The 23,129-nt window shown below is 38.5% G+C and overlaps 1 protein-coding gene across 4 annotated transcripts; it reads right to left on the bottom strand.

The window, feature by feature from the left end:
- Positions 1 to 1,732: 1,732 nt before the first annotated feature.
- Positions 1,733 to 22,787, bottom strand: znf207b (zinc finger protein 207, b). 4 transcript variants are annotated; one of them, XM_079883233.1, is made up of 12 exons: positions 22,543 to 22,787; positions 22,009 to 22,135; positions 21,794 to 21,932; positions 21,511 to 21,696; positions 21,358 to 21,433; positions 21,221 to 21,273; positions 20,612 to 20,754; positions 15,598 to 15,690; positions 14,925 to 15,137; positions 14,580 to 14,727; positions 3,240 to 3,422; positions 1,733 to 3,023 (listed from the first exon to the last, which is right to left on the bottom strand). In XM_079883233.1, the coding sequence occupies exons 1-11, from the start codon at positions 22,581 to 22,583 to the stop codon at positions 3,262 to 3,264; spliced, it is 1,380 nt and encodes a 459-aa protein (XP_079739359.1). In that variant the 5' UTR covers positions 22,584 to 22,787; the 3' UTR covers positions 1,733 to 3,023; positions 3,240 to 3,261. The 4 variants fall into 4 exon arrangements, with proteins under 4 accessions (XP_079739359.1, XP_079739358.1, XP_079739361.1 ...); XM_079883232.1 differs by having other exon boundaries at positions 1,733 to 3,422; XM_079883235.1 differs by lacking the exon at positions 15,598 to 15,690.
- Between the last annotated feature and the right edge of the window lie 342 nt (positions 22,788 to 23,129).

Below are 23,129 nucleotides of genomic sequence, written 5' to 3'. Positions count from 1 at the left end.
TCTTTAAATGATAATGAGCTTTGCTCACCCCGCCCCTCTGTTCTGTGCGTACACCGTTGAAATAACACAATAACCATAACGCGGTTCATTATAAACGTGGGATTATGAATTATATTGAGAACGTCGTACATAGAAAACATGCTGTAATGTACCCTGAGTGTAAACCTTAGACATTCATTGTGAAGCGTGCAGCAAGGTTTGCAAATTTGCAAAGATTAATATAAATATTAATATAAAGGTTAATAAAACATTACACTCACTTCTTTCGGAGGTTCAGCAGAAACACGTTGGTACCGATCCGTTTTTTCTCGTTTGTAAAGCTGTCTGGTGTGAAATGATTTGCAAACATGAAAGCATCGTGGGGAATCCCCACGTCAATCCTTTTGGCATATCCCTTCAAAAACAAACTCAGCCACTGCCTCTTCAACGGTTCGGATTTAGGAACATCAAAATGACTGCTGTGTTCCTTTTTACACCGAAGAACAGAACACCACAATCGCAGACGCCATTCTGCTCATAGACAGCGCTCCAGTGAGGGTATCAACAATGACGTGCGGACTATGATTGACAGCTCGCTCACGAGCGAGGGCGGGTCTGTGTTGAAACGCTGCTGTCAATCACCAATCGTGGGAGGTGCGTCGATTTTGTGACGTCACAAAATCGAACAGCTTGATTTCAGAGAGGGTCAAACATATAAGGAGATTTAAAAAAAAAAACACTGGATGGATTTTTATTATTTTATGATGGTTGTGTACAGGCACTGCCAACACACATTTCAATACAATCAACTTGTAAAAGTGCATGTACCATTATATGACCCCTTTAAAGAAAAACTAACAGGTCTGTGAGAGCCGGAATTCTTACTGGTTGGTAGGTGATCAAATACTTATGTCATGCAATAAAATACAAATTATTTAAAAATCATACAATGTGATTTTCTGGATTTTTGTTTTAGATTCCGTCTCTCACAGTTGAAGTGTACCTATGATAAAAATTACAGACCTCTACATGCTTTGTAAGTGGGTAAACCTGCAAAATCGGCAGTGTATCAAATACTTGTTCTCCCCACTGTATCTATAAAAAAAACTTGCCATGTACTGTGCTAGACCAACTGTGATTAGTCACAGCACTTACACATTGTTGCCCTATATGCCCATTGTTGGTGTAATTGCTTCTATTGTTCTGCTTATTTGTAAGTCGCTTTGGATAAAAGCATCTGCTAAATAAAATGTAAACGAAACGTTTCCACACAAATTAGCACAATCAGTTTAGGTTGATACTGTATGAACGAAAGAAGTTCATTTAAACAAATCTTTTGTTGAGTCAACTTAAATTCTTAAAGTGTCATACTAACCAGCAATTGTGCATGTTAGTTTGCTAAAGCCATGTCTGATTAGTATGACACAGGAACTTACATTTACTATATTGTAACCAACCGTAACTAATTGGTGGAAAAGTTTTCCTTAATTTCATTGAACAAACCTTTTTTTAAAACATTTTTATAGGAAGCATATTGTGTACAGTAAGATACATTTTGCCAAAAGATGGTTTTAATACTTTGGCCAAACCATCTCCACTATATAACAAAGCTTATTAAAAACTGTTGGAAAAACACCTCAATTAACACCAAATAGCATGACAAGTTGTTTTCATGTGTGGAAAATAACCTTAAAACCATTTTGACTGGTACTGTATTGTGCATTAAAATTCAAGCAATGAAACAAACTCAAACTTAGAATACAGTTGTTTATTTCACAACATCAGTCCATAAAAAAACCCTACCTTTCTACTTTAAATCAGGAGCAACAATCATAACAATACTTCTTGGCATTCCAAGTAATACCAAATTAGGAAGTAAAGATGAAAACCAGTGTAAAAATCAAGTAAATTTAAAGCAGGGGTAGCCACCCCACTCCTGGAGAGCTACATTCCTGCAGTTCAGTTCGAGCATTGCTCCATCACACCGGGAATTTTCAAGTAATCCAAAACACCATGGTTATAACATGTGGTACAAGTGTGTTTGATTGACTCTGCAAGACGGTAGATCTCCAGGAGTAGGGTTGGCTACCCTAAAAGAGATAAATTTAAATTGTGACTGTCTGACAAACACTTAACTGGTAAATATCCTCAGTCAATTTTTCCTGCTTGCCCCAAATGATAAAACAGACGTCACATTCTTCTTGTGAGGAATCCATTACATGAGACTAAAACCCATGGGTGAAATACAAAAACATGCAGTAAAATTGGATTCTTTGCAATATAATTCACACAGCGGGTCTTACCTGCAGACCAGGAAATGCTTCCAAGCCATTGTACCAATTTTAAACTGGTAAGTGAGAAATATCACATCAAGCATGTCATGTCAGTCAAATGTGTGGTGCAATTCAAATCCAACTTCTGGAAAGCTCATTCATGCAACTAGGTTATTAAGTGAAAAATGTGTCAATTGACAGTTAAAAATATTAAGGAGTGATTACAGCTTTATTCTTTACTATAAATGACTCTTTCAATGGTGTGTTAAGACTAAATGCCTATATGAACATTCCAGAACAAATTAGTTATTGACAGAGTGAGTGTACCTGTAACGTCATTATGGCTTTATCAAGAAAACCAACCTGCCTGAAGACTCCATTGTTCAGGAAACACTCACACAAAAACAAAATCAAGAAGAAAAAAATTAAAATTAAGCATGTTTTATTACAATGAACATAGCAAAATAAAAAAAATAAAATAAAACAAAAAAAATTACAGAGAGACGTATTTACCCTTGTGCTATTTAAACCCTGAACAAATGGATGCAAACAGTTAAAAGAAAAAACACCATGACAACAGTGATCTGAAGCCCTCACCAATCTGATGTTGGGGACGTAAAGTCCAACAGCACAGTATGGTGCTGTGAGGGCTTCACTACTAAGATAAAAGCAGAAATCTTACTGGGAACTTGCCTTGTGCATGGAGATACTGTTAGGCCAGCGGCTTCAATATATTATGAACCTTTGTCTAATATACTGTACTTGTACAACCTGAATGAAACACAATAGGAAGAAAAGCAATACATGTATCAACTGTAACATTGATACTGCCGTTATCTTCTTGTCTTTTTATTTAAAGGCTGAATCCAATACTTTTGTGTGATATTACATATCTTAAATGTCCAGTTTTTCTTCAGCAGTGGGTTTAGAGCTCATTGGTTTGGCTACATTAAAAGCACAAGATGAGAAAAGGTTTAACCTCCAAACCTAGTGGGACGACAGCGCTGTTTCAGTATCGGCTGCCTGGAGACATTACGGGTGGCCTTATGCCCATGGGAGGCCCAGGTGGGCCACCTTGGTATGGGGGCACCATTGGGGAACTCTGTCCATAAGGAGGCATGCCACCAGTCAGATAACTAGGCATGCCCTGTGGAGGACCACCATACTGACCTGAAAGCAAAAAAAAACAAAACACACATTGTGATTTAAACTAGAGCGCAAGTTTATTATTTGTGTGTTTTTAAGTCCTGTCAGTTTAAACATCAAGCGCAAGAAGACTGGAACTCGTGAAATGACCGTCTCGGCGAGTATCCTCGTAAACAGTCAGTTTGTAAACAACTGACAAAGAATACTGATGAGTATCATTATATTGGATCCGTGAATTTATCTTGAAATGACACCAGCCTAATATACCTGTATGCAGCTGTTTGGGTCACAACGAGTGTTAAACAACAAGCTTTAACAGAGTTAAACAAAGTCAGTTTTTTCCAATATTGTGCAGCCCTAGACTAAATTTTACATTTACATAATAATTTAAACAAGACTGACTGCTAATATTAAGCATACATCTCATTTTGAAGGAGTTTGGCCAGCCAAACGTAATGAATTGAGTTAATCATCAAATCATCACTTATTTTAATGTCAACATGATTACGAATTAAAGTATGATTATAATAATAAACAGATAATCACTGTCCTTGATTACGATTGGCTGTTTGAATCTGTAAAAAGCTCTTTAAACATACATCTGTAACCTCATTACATCACTATTACAAAACCACTGAATCTGTTTGTTGCTTAGCAACCATTCTGATAAACATTGATTTAAAAAGTTAGTAATAAAATTAACCGCAGAGTATCATTACACAGAAAAAGTGGCAGGTCTATTATTTTGCATTTACACGACTTAATGCACAGATCATTTGACATACATACAGCATCAGATTGTTTTGTTCTGTCTATTGCTATGGTTATCATTGTCAATCGGATTCAACTGTGCATTTTAATACAGTTGTCAATCCAGAAACTTTGATATGTGTAGTTAGCAGGTAGCAGCATAAAAAAGACACTTTTAAAGGTTATTTCTGCTTCTAAATCATGAGTCCTTCTCTCGGCTGTCCCAGTGGAGTAGAGAGCACAATGAATTGTTCTTCATGTGCACAGTAACTGAAATGTACAACTGTTTAAAGAAAAGGTTCAATAAACTGTTGCATAGATATGATACACTAAACATCAATATCTATTCTCTTCCCCTTGTTTTGTGAACTTTTCAATGTGAAGCGCAGCACGCAATGACTCCATGTTGTTTCAAGCGCATCATTCTGCGCACGGGATGCACATAAGCCGCTCTAGTGCTCTATATTGAAGCCTTTCATAATAGGCCTATAATAATTTTGAATGAAAGATTATTATTGATGAACGAAATTAAGATTATTAATGGTCTTTCTTGTTCTGTCCTATCTATCAAATGTTGTTGCCTCATGTAAAAGCTGTGCTATATATTTAAAATAAATGTCTTTTCATTTTTTTTCTTCATCATTGTATTTTATAATACAAAGAACAATATGGAACATTTTAAACTAAATGTTTTTTTTTTCACTATAACATTTGCTGCCAAATTATCCACTAATCTCTTTTATAATAGCATTTTAATGAAACGAGAGAGCGCATCCGCGGTGATAGAAGAGATGTGCGCTGTGTTATGCGTTGCTATTGACAACGGTCATATAATTTAGTGTATGCTTAAAAAAAAAAGTGCATAGAGCTGCTAATTTTATTTGTTGTTTGTTGATTTCCAAATATAAAACTTGTTAAAATGTTTTCAGTGTGTGTATCAGTTCTTTTTGAACATTTTCATCTAATTTTAACAAAACTGTGATAATATTGATAATCGTGATAATTTTGGTCACTATAATCGTGATATGAAATTTTCATACACGTACATCCCTAAAAGAGGCCACTCTGTCCATCACAGAACGCAAACACCAGGGTTCGTACACCTTTTCCAAGGTCAAATTCAAGCACTTTTTAAGCACTTTCAAGGTCCATTTTAAAGCTTTTTCCAGCACCTTAAACCACCGTAAATTACATAGCAATACATAGTCAAAATTATTATTTAGAGTTTTTATCACATTAAAAGAGATAATGCTATAAACGTAACAGCAGAAGGATCAGATATTTAAGCAAATCACATGTTTTATTTTTTCAAAATGTATCACTGTCTAAGTAGATAATGCCTATGAATAATACTTTTCATTATGATGTCCAAATATTGCGTCCCAGATAATATGATTTTTTTCAGGCTGTAAAACTGAAGTAATTTCAAGGGCTGACAATATGAAAACATAGGATTTGAACAGAAATATTTTACAGGCCTTGGTTTTGGGACACATTCTTGATATAGACAAGGTTTAAACAACATGTTGTAATTCCATTTTAACCCAGAAGACTCTGACAGTGCACAGGCGGGATGGGTATCGTTAAGGTTTTAATGGTATTACTACTCTTACCGATCCTCCTTATCGATCCGGTACTTTAACGGTATTCTTATCGGTTCTTTTTGTTATATTAAAAAAAGGGAAAAAAATCATTTAGAACATAATTAATATTGCTTTATATTTTGAAATGTAAAATAAATATATATAGCAAAAGAAAAAGCAATGCTTTAACAAAATAAATAAAACATGTATGTTATGCAGAAGGGTGCAGGCTTTTGTGTTTTATATACAGAAGACATAGGACACCAAAAACAAAGTACAAACACATGGTCAAACAAAAAAAAGTATACAATAAAACAAATTATATACCCAGTGCTTTAATTTCAGTAATGTCTACTGACATTACTGTTCAGGATTAATATGGGCTAAAAAGACATCTAATAAAGTCAGATGTAAAATAACACTGCATAGTTTATCATAGATGGATTAAAGCTTATAAAAAACAAAATTATTCATTCAAGAGCTGCGACTGATTTTCTCTTTGCCTTTTGTTGTTTGATTCACATTAATGGAGCAATCGTCAGCAGGTTTATTAGACTGCTGCCTCTTTAAGACCAAATGCAGATCTAATCATTATTACGCATCATATTTTCTCCCAACTATTTACGTCCATTTAAGACAAACTGTATTTAAGTGAATCTCCAAGGCGGCCATTTAGAATATTTTTTGTGTAGCTATATTTGATTGTTTAGATGTGCACACGAAGCCCAAAATATACGTTGCTTGTCTCGTTGCGGTGTTTCGGAGCGCGTGCATTTGGAACAACGTCTTTGCGTCAATTTTAGTACTTTCAATAGCCTTTTATCATCAAACCCGTCCTGCAGTTTAGCAACAGTATAGACTACATTTTACAACAATCACCGATCGTGCAGATTCTGACGTTACGTTTGGGTTTTAGGGAGAAATGACAGCGCACCGCTGTGAAGGGAAGGAAGTTGACAGAATGCAGCTTTAGTTTTTAATGGTTATACCTCAAATATCTTCTTTTTATAATCATTGGAAGCCAAAATCTAAATCTAAAATAAAATTAGTTTAATATCAAGATCTATAGTGTAACCATTTGAATGTTTAGTTCTGTCCTCATCGTCACTCATTAAGCAGGGCTCATGTGTGGTGCGCACGCCATGGCTCCGCGTGAAAGATCGCTCGCTCTCTCTCTCACACACACACACACACACTATCTCTTTAGCAAAAATGCATCACAGACAAATGGTTCAATATTATTATATATAGAAGTGGCTGGCGAGATTAAATTTGCAAGATAATTTCTTAATAGTAATAATAAATAGCACGTGTATGCCTACTTTCTTAATTTCTCAAGTTGTCAAGTTAATGCGCGTGATCATAGGTACCTAAACCTATGCGCGTGAACTCGACAATCGACTACTTTGGACTTCGACCGAAAACAGGAAGTAAATACAGGTATGTGTGCTGGCTGAATTAACGTTTTTTTTTTTTTTTTACTTTTATTCATATCTTTCACATCTACTGCAGTCAGATTCACCCGTGTTAACTCTAAAGGAATCACTCACATGGCTGGGCACTTGTAATGACACATCAAGGATGTTAAGAGGCTAAAAGCAGGTTTAAAACTTGCCCCATTGAAGTCAACAGGGTGCATATTTTAAAAAGAGGATAACAAGGTGTAGGCAAAACCGATTTTTGTCGTTGTTCTCTGTACTGACAGCACTCCAAATTTACAAAATTTTTTAGTTTTTTTAAAGTTGTGGGTAGTTAACGTTACGGTTACTGTGCTGTAACTTTGGCTATGTTCACTGCATTTCAGGACGTTTTGTTGTTGCGTCGACCTAAACGGAGCTCAGCACTGGCGAGCTTGCGTGCACGCCGCGGTCAAAGTTAAAAATAGTTAAACTTTTGCCGCTGCGCTCTGTGACGATTACATGCGTGGGGCAATAAAAACGGGGCATCCAAACAAGCGCAGAAATCTAAATTAAAACTCCTACTTTTTCTCTGGCCAGCGTAGCGCAAATCGCTCTGTATCTTAAGGGCTACATTTTATTTCTCCATTTAATAAACGAACTATTCAGTCAGATAGGTATTTGTTGTGAAAGAAATACAGTTCCAATTTCAAGCATTTTATCGAAAATTTAAGCACTTTTCAAACCTTGAAAACACATCAAAATTCATGCATTTTCAAGGATTTCAAGCACCCGTACGAATAGGGTTGGGTACCGAGTTCGATACTTTTTAGGTACCGACCGAATTGCCTCGGTAGTATCGAGTATCGAAAAATGACTTGTTTTTCGGTACCAGATTTCGATACCTAAGGGGTTAACTCGTCAACGTCAGTGCTCAAACAAATACATATGAAATGCACAACGACACGCCTAAAGTCGCTCACGCACATACACGCAAACTCTACACACACACACACACACACACACACACACACACACACACACACACACACACACACACACACACACACACACACACACACACACACACACACACACACACACACACACACACACACACACACGAGACGCGCGGAACATACTCATATGAGACGCGCGCGCGCACACAAACTGTCCACGCACATTCTCATATGAGACGCGAGCACACACACAAACTCGCGCACATACTCAATGAGACGCGAGCACACACACTCGAGTCACAATACCCTAAAGATGCGGAAAAGTCGATCAAAAGTGTGGCTACATTTCTCCAGGCTCAATGCCAACAGCGCGCGATGAAGTATTTGCGGTAAAATAATTGCTGCAAAGACCGGTACCACGACAGATCTGATGAAGCCCTTGACAGTGCACGGCCACGGAGTAAACATAAGAGCAGAAAGTTGCTCCGTCTTTGACTGGTAAATGAAGAAATACCTTGTTGATCACTCTGACAGTGTTTATATTGCAATAATAACCTACTGAATGTACACTGCCGTTCAAAAATGTGTTGGTTGGTCAGAATTTTTGGTCATTTTTTTCAGTAAGCATTAAAGTGATCAAAAGTGACCTTAAAACATGTGTAATGTTACAAAATATTTCTGTTTCAAATAAATGCTGTTCTTTTAAAATTTTTATTCATCAAAGAATAATGAAAAAATTTATCATAGTTTCCAAAAACTGTTTTCATATTTCTGAAGGATCCTGTGACACTGAAGTAATGATTTTGAAAATTCAGCTTTGACATCACAGTGATAGATTTAGTATTTTCAGTCATCAGATTCATTTACATTGTGACTGTGTATCAGATGTAATCCACTCTGTCTGTGTCTGCAAAGGTGTGTGTCAAATGGCCCATACAGATGAATGGCCCATTCAGATGTATGGCCCATAGAAACTGATTGGTGTGAATGAATAAAAAGAATCAGCATTGCTCAGAGTGGATTAGCAAGTTAGATCGATCTCCTGTGGGAGGTCCTAACAGTTTTCCTTTGTTTGTAGCTCTTTTGTCTTCATGTATAAAGTTCTGTCTCAGACACAGAACTTTGGGTTAAGATTGTTGAAGGGCGACATGCTAACATCGCTGCTGAAGGACTGCTACACTACAAACCTTCAATAAATTCTTCTCCCCACAAGAACTCTGGTCAAGCTTACTTATTTTATGTATTGGAGAAATCTAATACATTGGCGAGCCACCCAAACGACTGCTCGGCCAAATACACCAAAATCTAACAATTTGGCGAGCCAGCCAGGAGACACTGACAAGAAGAGAACTCACCAACTGCAACAAGGAGTAAACCAAGAACTCACCAGCTGCAACTCAAATATCCTAATTTGGTGAGTGAAACTTATCAGCTGTCTAAAAGAACATCTTCTGAAAAGAATAACAGTAGACCAGTAAAGATTTGTAGTGTAGTCACACATACTGTGTATTGTTGAGAATTTTAGACTTTTTCATGAGTCTGTAGGAACCTTTTAAATGATTTAGTTAATTCTCTTGAAACTGTAGGAGCTATAGAAATAAGTTGTATAGCTTGGCCCTGTTCTCGAGTCTCTAAGAATCATTTAAGAAAGAGGTTTGGTCCGTTCTCATGGGATTGCAGGAGCTATTGAAATAAAGTATAAGTTTGGTCCTTTCTCTGGAGTCTGTAGGAATTGTTAAAGAAACAATTTAGTCCGTTCGTCCAGAGATTGCAGAAACTTTAGGCTTGGGCCTTTTTCATGAGTCTGTAGGAACCTTTTAAATGATTTAGTTAATTCTCCTGAAACTGTAGGAGCTATAGAAATAAGTTGTATAGCTTGGCCCTGTTCTCTTGAGTCTCTAAGAATCATTTAAGAAAGAGGTTTGGTCCGTTCTCATGGGATTGTAGGAGCTATTGAAATAAAGTATAAGTTTGGTCCTTTCTCTGGAGTCTGTAGGAATTGTTAAAGAAACAATTTAGTCCGTTCATCAAAAGATTGTAGAAGCAGAGGCTTGGTCCTTTCTCTTTGGTGTCTGTAGGAATTGTTAAAGAAACAATTTAGTCTGTTCGTCCAGAGATTGTAGAAACTGTAGATAAAGTTGGGACTGATGTTGCTGCAAGAATTGGATTGGGAATTCTTGACTGGGTGCTAATTCAGTAGCCAATGTAAGATTAAAATGTTTTGGGACTGATGTTGCTGCAAGAATTGGTAATTCTTGACTGGGTGCTAATTCAGTAACCAATATTTTAGTTTTGAATTAAACATTCTAATTGTGTTAGGAACTAGAAGTGTATCTGCCTTCTGATGAAAGATGCAGAAAGATTGAAAGTATATAGTCTAAGGGACAAATTTGAACCAAGTTAATTCAGCCTTCTGAGTTTTATCAGTCGGGAGTATTTCAGAAATGAAACAAGGAAACTTAGTCTGAAAGTGAATGTTTTGTTTTGAATGTAGGATTGAAAACTAAGCTGAGTTAGTAAATTTATGATTTGTCTATGTAACTGAAAGGGTCAGTTCTCAGACTGCTGAGAATTTAAATCCGAATAAGCACCTTTAACGGCTCTAACACCTTTTGTTTTGTTTCCACACCTCTGAGGGCATGTACTTCTCCTGTACTTGCCATGGCTGAGTCTGCACTAAAAAATGGTAACAGCCCTGCTCTGAGGCCAACAACAGAAAGATATGGAACAGAACCTCCAAATGTTACCATTGATCAGATGATGGACAATCTGAATGCATATTTGGGCAAAAGGCTGGGACTAAGGAAGTGCCATGATGACATATGCCAGAAGTACGGCATCAAGCACTCAGAGAGTGGACTGTGGGCCTTGCCGGACATTAAAAGGGCTTATGGAAAGATGCAGCGCTTAAGGACAAACACCAACAGAGATGGCTTGTCTGTGATTTTGGTAAAACAAATTCTACAGCATCGACAGAAGTGTGAGATTGACAAATCACAGCGTGAGTACAATGCAGAGAAAGCAAAGGTTCGAGCACTGGCTGAACAATTGCAGAATGAGAAGAAGGACAAAGAAAGACTCTTAAATGATAATGACAAGCTGTTAAAGTTGCTATCCACACAACTGGAATCAAAAGATGGTTCTGGACAAAAAATCCCCTGAAATCTAGCAGCAAGATACAGAAAGAGTCACTCTACCCATTTAAAGACCTCAAGAAGATTGAGGATCAACAACGTCGTTATCTGCTAGAGGAAAGTGACAGCAGCTCGACTTGGAGCCCTGATGACAGTGATGTTGAATCTGAGACATATGCTCATGTCACCAAGAAAAACAAAAAGGTTAGACTCGCTCCTGTAATTGTCAAGAACAGAAGGACTGAAATTGAAGTTGACAATGAGGAGGAGTATGAGGAGGAAGGCGAAAGACGAACCCGCATCGTAAAAAGAACAATTAAGAAATATGTTCCACATAGAACATACCAACCAGCTTCTCCAGAGCAAGTTGACAAATGGTCAAAAGAATTGCCAGACGTGTACAAGCAACCAAGGAAAGCTTGGCAATTTCTTCAACGCTTACAGAAAATCTACAATTTACATCCAGTAGATGGTGTTATGATTGTTAATGTGAACTTAAGGGACAATGACCAAAAGAGGCTAACTGAAAGTGTTGAAAACAGGGTAGGCGAGTCTCAAGAAAACATTGAGGCTGGATGGGAAGCTCTACGAACATTCTTGTTTGAACTGAAACCAGCAGAGGTTAATTGGGCTAGAATTACCTCATGCATGCAGAAGACTGGAGAAAGTGTTGCAGAGTTTGAAGAACACTTCACACAAATTTGGTTGGAACATGCTGGTTTAAATGACAGCGAGGATCTTGACAAGAACACTAGCATGCCTCTGAAAACTGCTTTTGTAAATGGACTGAAACCTGAAGTTTCAAAAACCCTCAAAATCCAATATGACGACTGGGACAGGGTTGGAACATCTTTTAATCAGATTGTTGAGTGGTCAGCAAAGATTGAAAGAACACATGAAGTCAAACTCAGAGCATTGCAATCGAAGACAATGTCATACAACAACAGGACAACGTGGAATGAGCATAAAGAAAATGAAGATAATAGACAGTCACAAACTCAAGGAAGATGCAGGTATTGCAACGAAGAAGGACATTGGGTTCGTGATTGCAAGCTGAGTTTAAAACATCAAAGTGATGACAAGGACAACCTGTTGAGGAGGTTTCAGCAGTTGACAGCCAAACAAAAACAGATTCTGCTAAATGCTGTTGAGCCGCAGGGAAACTGAAGAGCCTCTCTCTGCAGCACCAACTAGTGACATCTCATCAGACAACTGATGGAATCCATGTGTATGCAAAAATGACAAATGAAGACACCACCCCAAAGGTAAAAGCATACACAGAAGTCTCAACAACTGAAGCCAAAGATGATATCCTAGTAGAAGGTGCTGTTATACAAGCCGTAAAGGAGAGAGGTGCACATACAGCGGCATTAAGACAACTTCAGCAAGTTTTGCCATGTAAACTGATTCAAAATGAAGCATCCAGAAAACAAATGCAATCAGTAACGGAAGCTGAAACAAAACTGCATAATGACAAGCAATGCAGTAAGGATGACCACAAGGAAATTGGACTATGCCCTTTTGAACATGTCACAGGCCGGCCCATGTCCAATGAAAACCTAACATCTGACAGCCTTGCCCAAACTGATGAAAGACTCAGCCTGGTAGGACACAATGCCAAGGATCAATTTTCACCATTAGAATCCAGGAGGGAAAGCCTTCATGATCTCATGGTAACTGATGAAGCAGTTAAGGTGCAGAGAAAAGATGAGTGGACCGACGTGAGCCATTGGGATTTGAAACATCTGCCTAGAGATGAGGGATAGACGGCAGTAGTGTTTATCAGAGTCCAGATATGGCGGGACTAGAGTTTTTAGGCTCTAGCTTGTCGCCTGAGGACGAAGACATAAACATACAGCCACTGATAAACACAGTAGTGTCCTGCCAATATTAAATAGGGACAGTTTTCAGGCAGTTATGAACTATGGTGTTTACAATATTTTCCTTGGCAAGATACGTTTCCTGTTTCTCTTTTGTGTGATTGCAGGTGTTCCAGTGTGCCAGAGGATGAGCAAAGACATCCAACATTTAGACTGCACTGCATTGGCCAACAAGAACACTTCTGAACATTCACAGAACACAACACTATCCGCCACCTCCAAAAGATCACAACTCCAAAATAAAATCTTCTAGACTCAAGCATTCAAGAGGATGCAAAGTTTCACCATGAACTCTTATCCTGTCATTTTAAGTAATGGAGCCTGTATGCAGCATGCTGTATATATGATTAATGAAGTTTGTTTTGTGATCAAATATGATCAGAGGAGGGATTGATAGATTTAGTATTTTCAGTCATCAGATTCATTTACATTGTGACTGTGTATCAGATGTAATCCACTCTGTCTGTGTCTGCAAAGGTGTGTGTCAAATGGCCCATACAGATGAATGGCCCATTCAGATGTATGGCCCATAGAAACTGATTGGTGTGAATGAATAAAAAGAATCAGCATTGCTCAGAGTGGATTAGCAAGTTAGATCGATCTCCTGTGGGAGGTCCTAACAGTTTTCCTTTGTTTGTAGCTCTTTTGTCTTCATGTATAAAGTTCTGTCTCAGACACAGAACTTTGGGTTAAGATTGTTGAAGGGCGACATGCTAACATCGCTGCTGAAGGACTGCTACACTACAAACCTTCAATAAATTCTTCTCCCCACAAGAACTCTGGTCAAGCTTACTTATTTTATGTATTGGAGAAATCTAATACATTGGCGAGCCACCCAAACGACTGCTCGGCCAAATACACCAAAATCTAACAACAGGAATAAATTACATTCTGAAATATATTCAAATAAGATTTTAAATTGTAATACTATTCCACAATATTAGTTTAAGTTAAGTTTTACTGTATTTTTGATCAAACAAATTCAGCTTTGGTGAGCATGAGCTCTTTATAAAAAAAATATGTTGTTCCTTATGTATATGTATAAGGAATATTTTGTTGCTTTGTGCACTGGCTTAGGAGTATGAGTCAAACTGAAAAAATAAAACCAAAGTTTTTCTGAGGTAATGTGTTATGTAATCTTGTTAAAATGGATTTCATAAAATTGGTATCGAAAAAAGTATCGTTCAGGAACCGGTATCGAAATCAAGGTATCGGTATCGGTATCGAAATTTTTTGAACGATACCCAGCCCTACGTACGAACCCTGAAACACAAACACTCATGGGAGCGTTTTAAAACAGACGGCTATCAGCGAGTACCACTGCTACAGAACGGCACATCAAATGATCAAATAAATCTTTGGCGGGACTAAGATTCATTTTTGGCGGCAGCTAAAATGGTTTTAATACAGGAAAAAACGTGTGATGGTGACTAATCATTTCAACACAGAAATGATATGACCTACAGACACAATCTTACCATGTATGGGATGCCTCATTCCAGGCTGCTGAGGAGGTATCATTCCTCCCACTGCTCCACTAGGGGGAGCCGAGGCAGCAGCCGCTGCAGTCTGCCCAGACCGAGGGATTAGCCTCTGGTACCTAGGCAGCTGAGCCCGTCTCTCTTCCTGAATTGGGGCCAAGACAATAACAATGTAATCAGACACTTGCAGTAACAAGAACAAACTTTGGACTGCATGTATTCTCACAACATCACTTAATTGGTAAATTTGTGCTTTTGTAATATTCCCTTTAACACCAGATAATGCATTCACAATTACTTACTGTCAAAAAAAAGTAGTTAGAGCAAAACTCGAGCACTCACCAGCGAAATATCCTCATCAGGGTGCATCAACTTACTGGTAGCACTCAAGGTGGTGAGGGTGGCTGGCTTACTTGTGACTGTGGCAGGGGGTTTGGCCACAGTGCTGGGGGAGACAGCAACAGAAGGAGTGGAGGAAGGCTGAGTGTAGGCTGGGAATGTCACTTTAGGAGAATCAGAGGTGTTTGATGATGGTCCTGATACAGTCTGCTGCGCCTGAAAGGAAAAACTGACATTTTCAAAACATGCTTGTAAGAAAAGCAAATGTCTTGCCCAATCACAGCACGCACTGCTAAAAATTTTTTTTTTTTTCTTAAAAAGAGAAGGAAAAACAAGTTAAAATGTAAAGTAGAGCTGTTTTGGATAATTCTAGAAAAAATGTATTTCAAATTTTTTTTTTTTTTATAAAATTCATACAAAGAAAATACAAATCTTTTATGGTACAAAGAAAAAAGTATGGTTAAAAAAAGCTAGTACAAGTACATATAACATGTATATAGAACATGCTGAATGCAAATAGCATATGCATGCATCAAGAATCGAATCAAATCACTAAGCAGCTAAATACCAACACCACATCTTCATATGCAGGTGTGCATATACTAATGACAGAAACAAGCGTGTCTGATCTGCATGCTGTGCTGCAGTAAAGAGAAGCACACAAACTAGTGCGTACTTGGGCAGAGCTAGGGAACAGAGGCTTAGAGGAGGCAGACTGTGTCTCTGCACTTGCAGGGGCGGCGCTGGGGCTCGCAACACCAGTCCCCATCTGAAGCACAGAGAGAAAGGATAACAGTATATGTGTATATAAAAAAAACACCTTTCCTTAGACTCAACTCAGGATTTAACGTCACAAAGTAAACTGCCAATTACTCTCAAAAGACTATTTATAACGAGTTATAGTCTCTTTAGCGACAAGAACTTAGCTGTTGTCCTTTATTGGCAATATATTTGTCAAAAAACAAAAAGAAAAGTACTTCACCATTATGCTGGGTTCAGACTACATGAAATCAGCCTGGTTTTGGTACAATCCATTTGATGTAGGTTGTCGTGATTAGGGTTGGGTATCGTTTGGGTTTTTTCAATACCGGTGCCAAATCGATACTTTTAAAACGGTACCGGTGCCTAGACGGTGCCCGAACAGATACTTTAAAAAAAAAAGAGAGCCTCAAAACGATGGTGAATGACATTAATAACGGCTTTTTAATTGAGAAAAAAATAAAAATTAAAAAAAATAAAAATCTTAAAATTGATTATATTAAAATTGTAGAGCTAATATATAAATATAAATAGTCTAAGTACAAAACACAACAAATTTACATAAATTCACAATAAAACCTAAGCCACCTAACGCAAATACAATAATTTAACACTAAATAACACTAAAGTAGCCTAGTAATAAAAGCAAAATAGTCTGAAATCTATGAGCCTGACATGGGGAAATGTCCAGAAAACAGCCCAGAATCGACCAGAGTGGAGGACCTTCGTTGCTGCCCTACATGCCGGAGGCATAATAGGCAGTAAGTCAGTCAGTCTGTATTCGGTATGCTACAAACCAGCTTTAAATTTCAGCAATTCTTTTCAAATTTTTTGCCGTCTCTGGCCAAATACGACACCTCTCCTGACTTATTGCATGTCCTGCACAAGTTGAGCGTTATTTTAGAATGCATCACCTTAAATGCAGTGAAGCGAAACCCTTGTAAATGACGGAAGAATGCTGTCATTTACAACTGTGACAATGAGCGCCCATCAGGATCAACTGAAGGATGGATTTTCAAAAGTATGTGAGGTTCGCGGCTCTATTACTGCAGTAAACTTGCACAACGTTCTTGAATGAATAAATTTATTATATGTACGCCGGTCTGTTATTGTAGGGACATCGACTTTACATTTTCACACTAAACATGACGCGGAACAAAACGAACAGTGATTGGTTGCGTTACATGTCAGTCAGTCCTTGGATGATATTTTTATTCTTAAAGGGTCACGACACCCCCCTCTTTCAGCTCAAGTCTAGCTCACAATCTTTTTGAAAAATGCAACTTAATTGGGCGTGGTGGCTGTGAGAAGAAGGGAGGGGAGAGGGTGTGGTATGGCACGGCAGGGGAGAGTGGAGGGGGGGGAAACTGTCATCGACTGTCACTAAAAATCAGTGGTAAAACGTGAGGAAATGCTAGATTTGTTTATAGCTGGCAAAGTTATAGTCTAATGAAATACACTGACACCTTATAATTGTATTTAAAGGGGGGGTGAAATGCTCATTTTCACTCAATCTCCTGTTAATCTTGAGTACCTATAGAGTAGTATTGCATCGTTCATATCTCCAAAAAGTCTTTAGTTTTATTATATTTATAAGTGAAAGATAGACTGTACCGAGTCTTTCCGGAAAAAACCGAGCGGCTGGGGGCGGGCCGTGTGGGCGATGTGTTAAAGCTGTGCTAACGCGCCGAGCTAGTAACGTTAACAACACACAGAGACATTTGTTCAACAGTTTTACTCACCGCCTGCGGTTCCAACGCACGACTGCGGACCTTTATCATTGTGACTGCTCGATCCTTAAGCATTAGACGATCTGCAAATCCGTGATCTGGGCTTTGTTTATAAAACAATCATCGTCGAAATGCAGGGAAACAGTCTTGCTCAACTTGTTTTTGCCCCGGAAAAACAAACTGCATCCACTATTCCCTTAACGCTGGGTTCTTTGGGAATCTGTGCAGGTTTGTCTTGCCCTGGCAACCAAAAACCCACTTCTTTGGTGACACTGACTACCCTAAAGCCGAGCAGAACGCTTAGATGAGGTACTGCTTTCGCTCTCTTGCTCTGGTGTACGAGTGCGCGCGCGCCCGCGATCTTACCGGAGAAGTGCCCTTAGGACCCGTATAAGGAAATTCCGTTACATCTGACGTCACACATGCCCATACTCGAAAAAAACTTTCCGAAACTTGTGACAAACCGGAAGGACAATTTTTGGCACAGAAATACTCCTTCAAACGTACAATTTAATTTTTTAAACTTTGTCCATGTTTAGCATGGGAATCCAACTCTTTAACAGTGTAAAAAACTCAGTATGCATGAAATAGCATTTCACCCCCCCTTTAAAACATATAAATGCACATGTATATGTATAATTATGTCATTATAAAATATATATTTGTTTATATACACACTATAAATGCATATATTTGAAAATAAATAAAATAAATCGCTTAAAAAAAAAAAACATTCAGTAGGCTACATAGCCTATCTACGCACCCCCTAAACCCACATAATAAAGATGGACAGTGACATAGAAATTTGCACAAATTAAGCATACGTTCCATACAATTAAGGTATTATCGAAATATCTAAATTTTAATAACGAGTGATTATTTAACAGAAGGCAAGTAAAACGGTCAGGGTTACATTTTAGACACACACACACACACACCTCTGAAGCGATAGAAAAGTCCTCGGGACCGCATCACTTGCAAGACGAAACCTGCATTGGTGTACAAGGTCGAAGTCCACCATTCTCCCGTTGAATGGTTGCTACACACACATAGTTTAGAAGTGTCCGTGGTTGATGGCCAACCAGCCGCCCGCAGTCAGAGTCCAGCCCTGGCAGCATCGCGAGGAAAGATGCACTGGAACTTTTGCACCACGAAAACAAACGCGCGTCCATACCTCTCTCATCTACTACGCGATATAGTTTGACATACTGTCTGTCATTGGAAAGTTCCACGTGGTGTCATGAATAATTAAGAGAAAGTGTCTTCTCATTGGATAAAAAACTCAGTCTCATTAATAATTATGAGACACCGATGAGTCATCAAAGTACTATCGTGCTCTGCCACGTCATAGCCTGTGACGTGGACACAATGAAGATTTTAAACCCGGAAGACGAAAATTTAACCATTTTCCCCCTACTATTAAACAGATGCTAACATTGTTTTAAATGGTGTTTAACACACATACCTCTGTTAAAATCTCAGAAATTTTGGTTTAGGGTGTCATGACCCTTTAAATACATTTAAGTGAATGTGTTTTGTCATTTAAGAAACCTTTATAATGATCATGATTCATGTTAGTTGATCTTTAGCGCACAATGGGCGCCATGTTAGTACGCACCGCAGTTCAGAGAATTGTATCTATCAGATTTAGGCCTACAACACGTCAATTCATCCACTTCTCTCGAAATACATTAAAGTAAGTGGCTGGTGAAGTGTGAGAAGAACAGAGTAAATTTTATAGTTACCTACACAATGTGTATCTAAACACGTCATCAATTTATAATTGAAAGGATTGCCATTGCCGCTTCCATAGACATCAGTGTGTATTTTACAACTATAAATGTTGTTTTGCTAGTACTTGTACAAATGTTTGAAACCTAAAATAAACCTTATGTGGTTGAAAACACTGAATAGTCGTGATGTAATATGACTTGAGTCTGAGAGCATCTGTCTCTGGCTCAGCGCCAGCCAACACGTGAATGCAAATTTGAATTTAGCAGTTGATGATCACGCGATCTGAACGTTCTAATCACACCAGTGTGGACGTTCGTATCCGTCAAAGGGTTACTTAGCGATCACATGCGGTGATGATGTTTCTTACTTCCGTTTCAGAGAACCAGAGAGCAAATATTTCAACAGACCGCTGAGGCATTTAAGTGGCACCAAAATGAGGCACCGAAATCTGCGTTTTGATTCGGTCCGGTTACATACCGGTTACTTAAGTTCAGATTCCACATTGGTGCCCGGTTTCGGTACCCAACCCTAGTCGTGATGATTCATAAATGACAATGGGCGTCGGGATGCAAGAGTTAGATCATTTTATCTCGCATGGTGTCTCATAGTGGACGGTCGGCAACCGTTGCTGTATCTGCGATGCTTAATGACATCCTAACAGAAAGACTAGCAACAGCAGAGTCAAACAACTCTCAATAAGCTGCCAAGAAATACAGTGTCAGAGTTTGTATTAGAAGATGTCGGGCCCAAAAAGACAGTCTTAAAAAGCTTACCGCGGTCCTAAAAGCAGCCGCTTCAAAGAAACTGACAGGCAAGTGTCAGTACGTAGCCAAAAAAAAGAAATAAGGGGCTGCCCATAACCAGAGCGCCATCAAGCTGAAGGCACTAGAAATCGCCACAGAGCTGAACTTAGCCACCAGCAAGGCCCATAATTTCTTATTTCGGCTACATACTGACGCACTCGCCTGTCAATATCCTCGAAGCGGTGTAATGGATTAGCGCTTGCCCTCCGACTTCAGGGAGAAACTGCTGTCTTTTCAGCGCTATGAGATCGGCCTAAGGAAAAAACATTCATGTCCTCTGGATCAAATAATGCGGATCAAACACCTGTGTTTTTTGACATGCCAGCATCTGTCACTGTACATAAAAAAAGGTGATAATTCAGTCACAGTGAAATCTACTAAACAAGAACAGGTTATTTTTATGGTAGCTATGCCATAAAGTGTTCATTTCTTAATGTGATTGTTGTTGGTACATTTTACCAGTATTTACCATACTTTAAATACAAAAATCATAATTTAAATATGAAAAATATGCACTATGAAAATAATTTTCAAATAAAATATTTTCTTTAAAAGACAAGATTTGGTTGTCAAAAAGCCTTTTTCCGTCGTCTTATATTCGGAGCAATACGTTACTAATCCAGCAAACAAGTCAGTCTGGTGACTCTGGTCCTACGTTCAGTACCTGCACAGCGCTGGGGAAGAGAGGTTTAGAAGCAACAGACTGTGTGGCAGGTACAGCTGGTCTGCTGGCCATTCCAGGAGCTGTGACAGGAGCTGTAGGTGCCATAGGAGGCATGCCAGGCCTTGCAACATGTGGTGGCATTCCTATAAACAAGAAAATGATTTACTACTACAACCTTTTGACAGTTTTTCCCATTTTTGTCTATGCTTGAATATGAATACAGAGCACAAAGTTTTGGTGACGGAATATATTCGGTCAAAACAGCTTTAACAGATTTAAAACTTGAAGCGTTTTGAGTGTTTCATGTGCACAATATGGATAAGCTATAACAGGTAAAAATGTCAGCAGGGTGGAAGCACATTACAGTGACCAAAAATTCTGCTAGGAGTAGCAATATATAAAATTTGTTCAGCTAAAATAGAGGCAGCTTGTTACCAAAAAAAACCTTTACTATAACTCATTTAATTGACCCAAGAACAAAACTAGAACAGTATACAGAGTTTAATTAGCAACCATTTAAGTTTTCCTATTAGTGCATCACTAAAGATAATGACTTATTTATATTAACTAGTCTATTTAAATAGTTTAATGACTATCAACAACACTGACCTGGTGGCATGCCAGGCATCATTGGATGCATCATCCCTCCCATTGGCATCATGCTATTCATAACAGAACCAAAGATTAAATCACACTGGACCATAATAATAAGGTTATAATATACATAAATTAACATTGAGACCTACCCCGGTGGCATGCCTGGCATTACTGGTGGCATTCCAGGAATCATTGGTGGGACACCAGTCAACATATGTGGCATGCCTTAAGGAAAAGATATGAAGTCTTAATGGGCCACACTTTTGTTTGAGCTGTACTCTGTAAACTTTCGTCATACACACCTGCATAACCATGTGGCATGCCTTGGGCATGAGCTCCATGATGGATGCCTGCCTGGGTCATAGGAGGCATGTAGGCAGCCTGAGGCTGAGCAGCAGGCTGCTGAAATGATGAAGGTCCAGCTTCATCATCGTCATCATCATCCTCCTCATCAGAATCATCCTGATTCTGTTTCTTCTTCTGACTCTCTGCACAGACAACAAAACAAGGTTATATATCTGTGACAAACCATTCTATTGACATTTTAGAAACCACTTAGATTGCCTAAGCACTATTACACTGTACCATGCGACTTTTGTTCAAGTACTCTTCTCCGATCTTGCATGTCTTTTTCTGGAATACCCTCCATGCCGTAGATTTCCAGTTCTATGTCTGTTCTTCCTGGTATTGCATTAGGAACTCCATCTATTGTCTCTTTGTGCACCTTTAAAAAAGAAAAAGATTTAATTCAACACCCCTTAGCAAACATCAACGTGTTATAGATTATAAAAGGGTCATACCTGCATGCAGTGTATGGCTAATCCAGGCCCTGTGTACAGCTTCTTGTGACAAATATGACATTTGAAATGTTTGGCTTTCTGGTGCTGAATGAGAATCTTTTCATCATCAAAATCTCTGTTGCAGTACCTTAAATTCTGGTTAAGGATCACATTCAGAAGAGGAGAAAATGTTATAAATAAAAAGAAAGATGTGAAATGCTTCACATGAAACTTTACTGTTTTAAAAATGCATCTGACTGCAGTTCTAGATCACCATTACAGCGCAAAATGTCCAGAAAGCGCCTTGCTAGCTATCGTGTCTAAAATACTCTCTTAACCCTAACAAACATGAACTTATAACTAAAATGGCATCAAGACAAGAAAATGCACCAATACTAAACATGCAGGCGTCTGATGTTCTTTTAATATGTAGCAATAAATGTAACTGCAGCGTGAGACTGACAGCATGAGCTTGAATAAAAAAAAACAGCAGATCACGCTGCTGCAACACAGCACTGCACTGAACAGGCCGCATCGGGTCATGGAAAAGGATACCAGCACCAAGGCTTCATTTGCTTCTTCTTCTTTCTTCCCATTTTAATAACAACTACTTATCTTCTTCTTATCCACAAGAGAAATATTTCAAAACCGTCAATACGCACAGATTCTCGATTTCAGGTCTGACCACACAAGAAATGGCGCGGCTCCGCTATTATCTCTTCACCCACAATGCAGCGGTATATGACGCAACCACGCAGCTGCGTCGCGCGCTCCTGACGAAGACCCCTGATTCCCCTCCCACATAGGAACCAACATCTCTCAGCTTCGTCAACTGTTATTCCAATAAAAGGACATTTCTGATGCAAGCTAAAATTCACGTTAGTTTTTCACCCTTATACTATTCCAGACCAGCAAAACTGCATTCCCCCACACTACAAAGACAGAACTATCCATCAAAAAAATAAATAAATTGTAGTCAGAAAAATGCCTTGTAGTAATAGTAATTTAAGCACATTCCTCACATTCTTTCAACTTAAATTCAAAATAACTTTTAATTCAGCTTAAAGGGGGGGTACAATGGTGTTTCATGTATTCAGAGTTGTTTACAGTGTTAAAGAGATGGATTCTCATGCATAACATGG

The sequence above is a fragment of the Squalius cephalus genome (genome assembly GCF_949319135.1).
Source record: "Squalius cephalus genome assembly, chromosome: 10".
Taxonomy (NCBI): Eukaryota; Metazoa; Chordata; class Actinopteri; order Cypriniformes; family Leuciscidae; genus Squalius; species Squalius cephalus.
This window is presented reverse-complemented; position numbering and strand designations above follow the sequence as displayed.

Bases quoted from the DNA above. Each gene is read 5' to 3' on its own strand.
- znf207b (XM_079883232.1), bottom strand. From the start codon at position 22,583: ATGGGAAGAAAGAAGAAGAAGCAAATGAAGCCTTGGTGCTG. The intron at 22,136-22,542 runs GTATCCTTTTCC...CCAGAATTTAAG, and splicing joins CAAATGAAGCCTTGGTGCTG to GTACTGCAACAGAGATTTTG. The intron at 3,423-14,579 runs GTAAGATTGTGT...TTTTGCTTTCAG, and splicing joins AATGAGGCATCCCATACATG to GTCAGTATGGTGGTCCTCCA.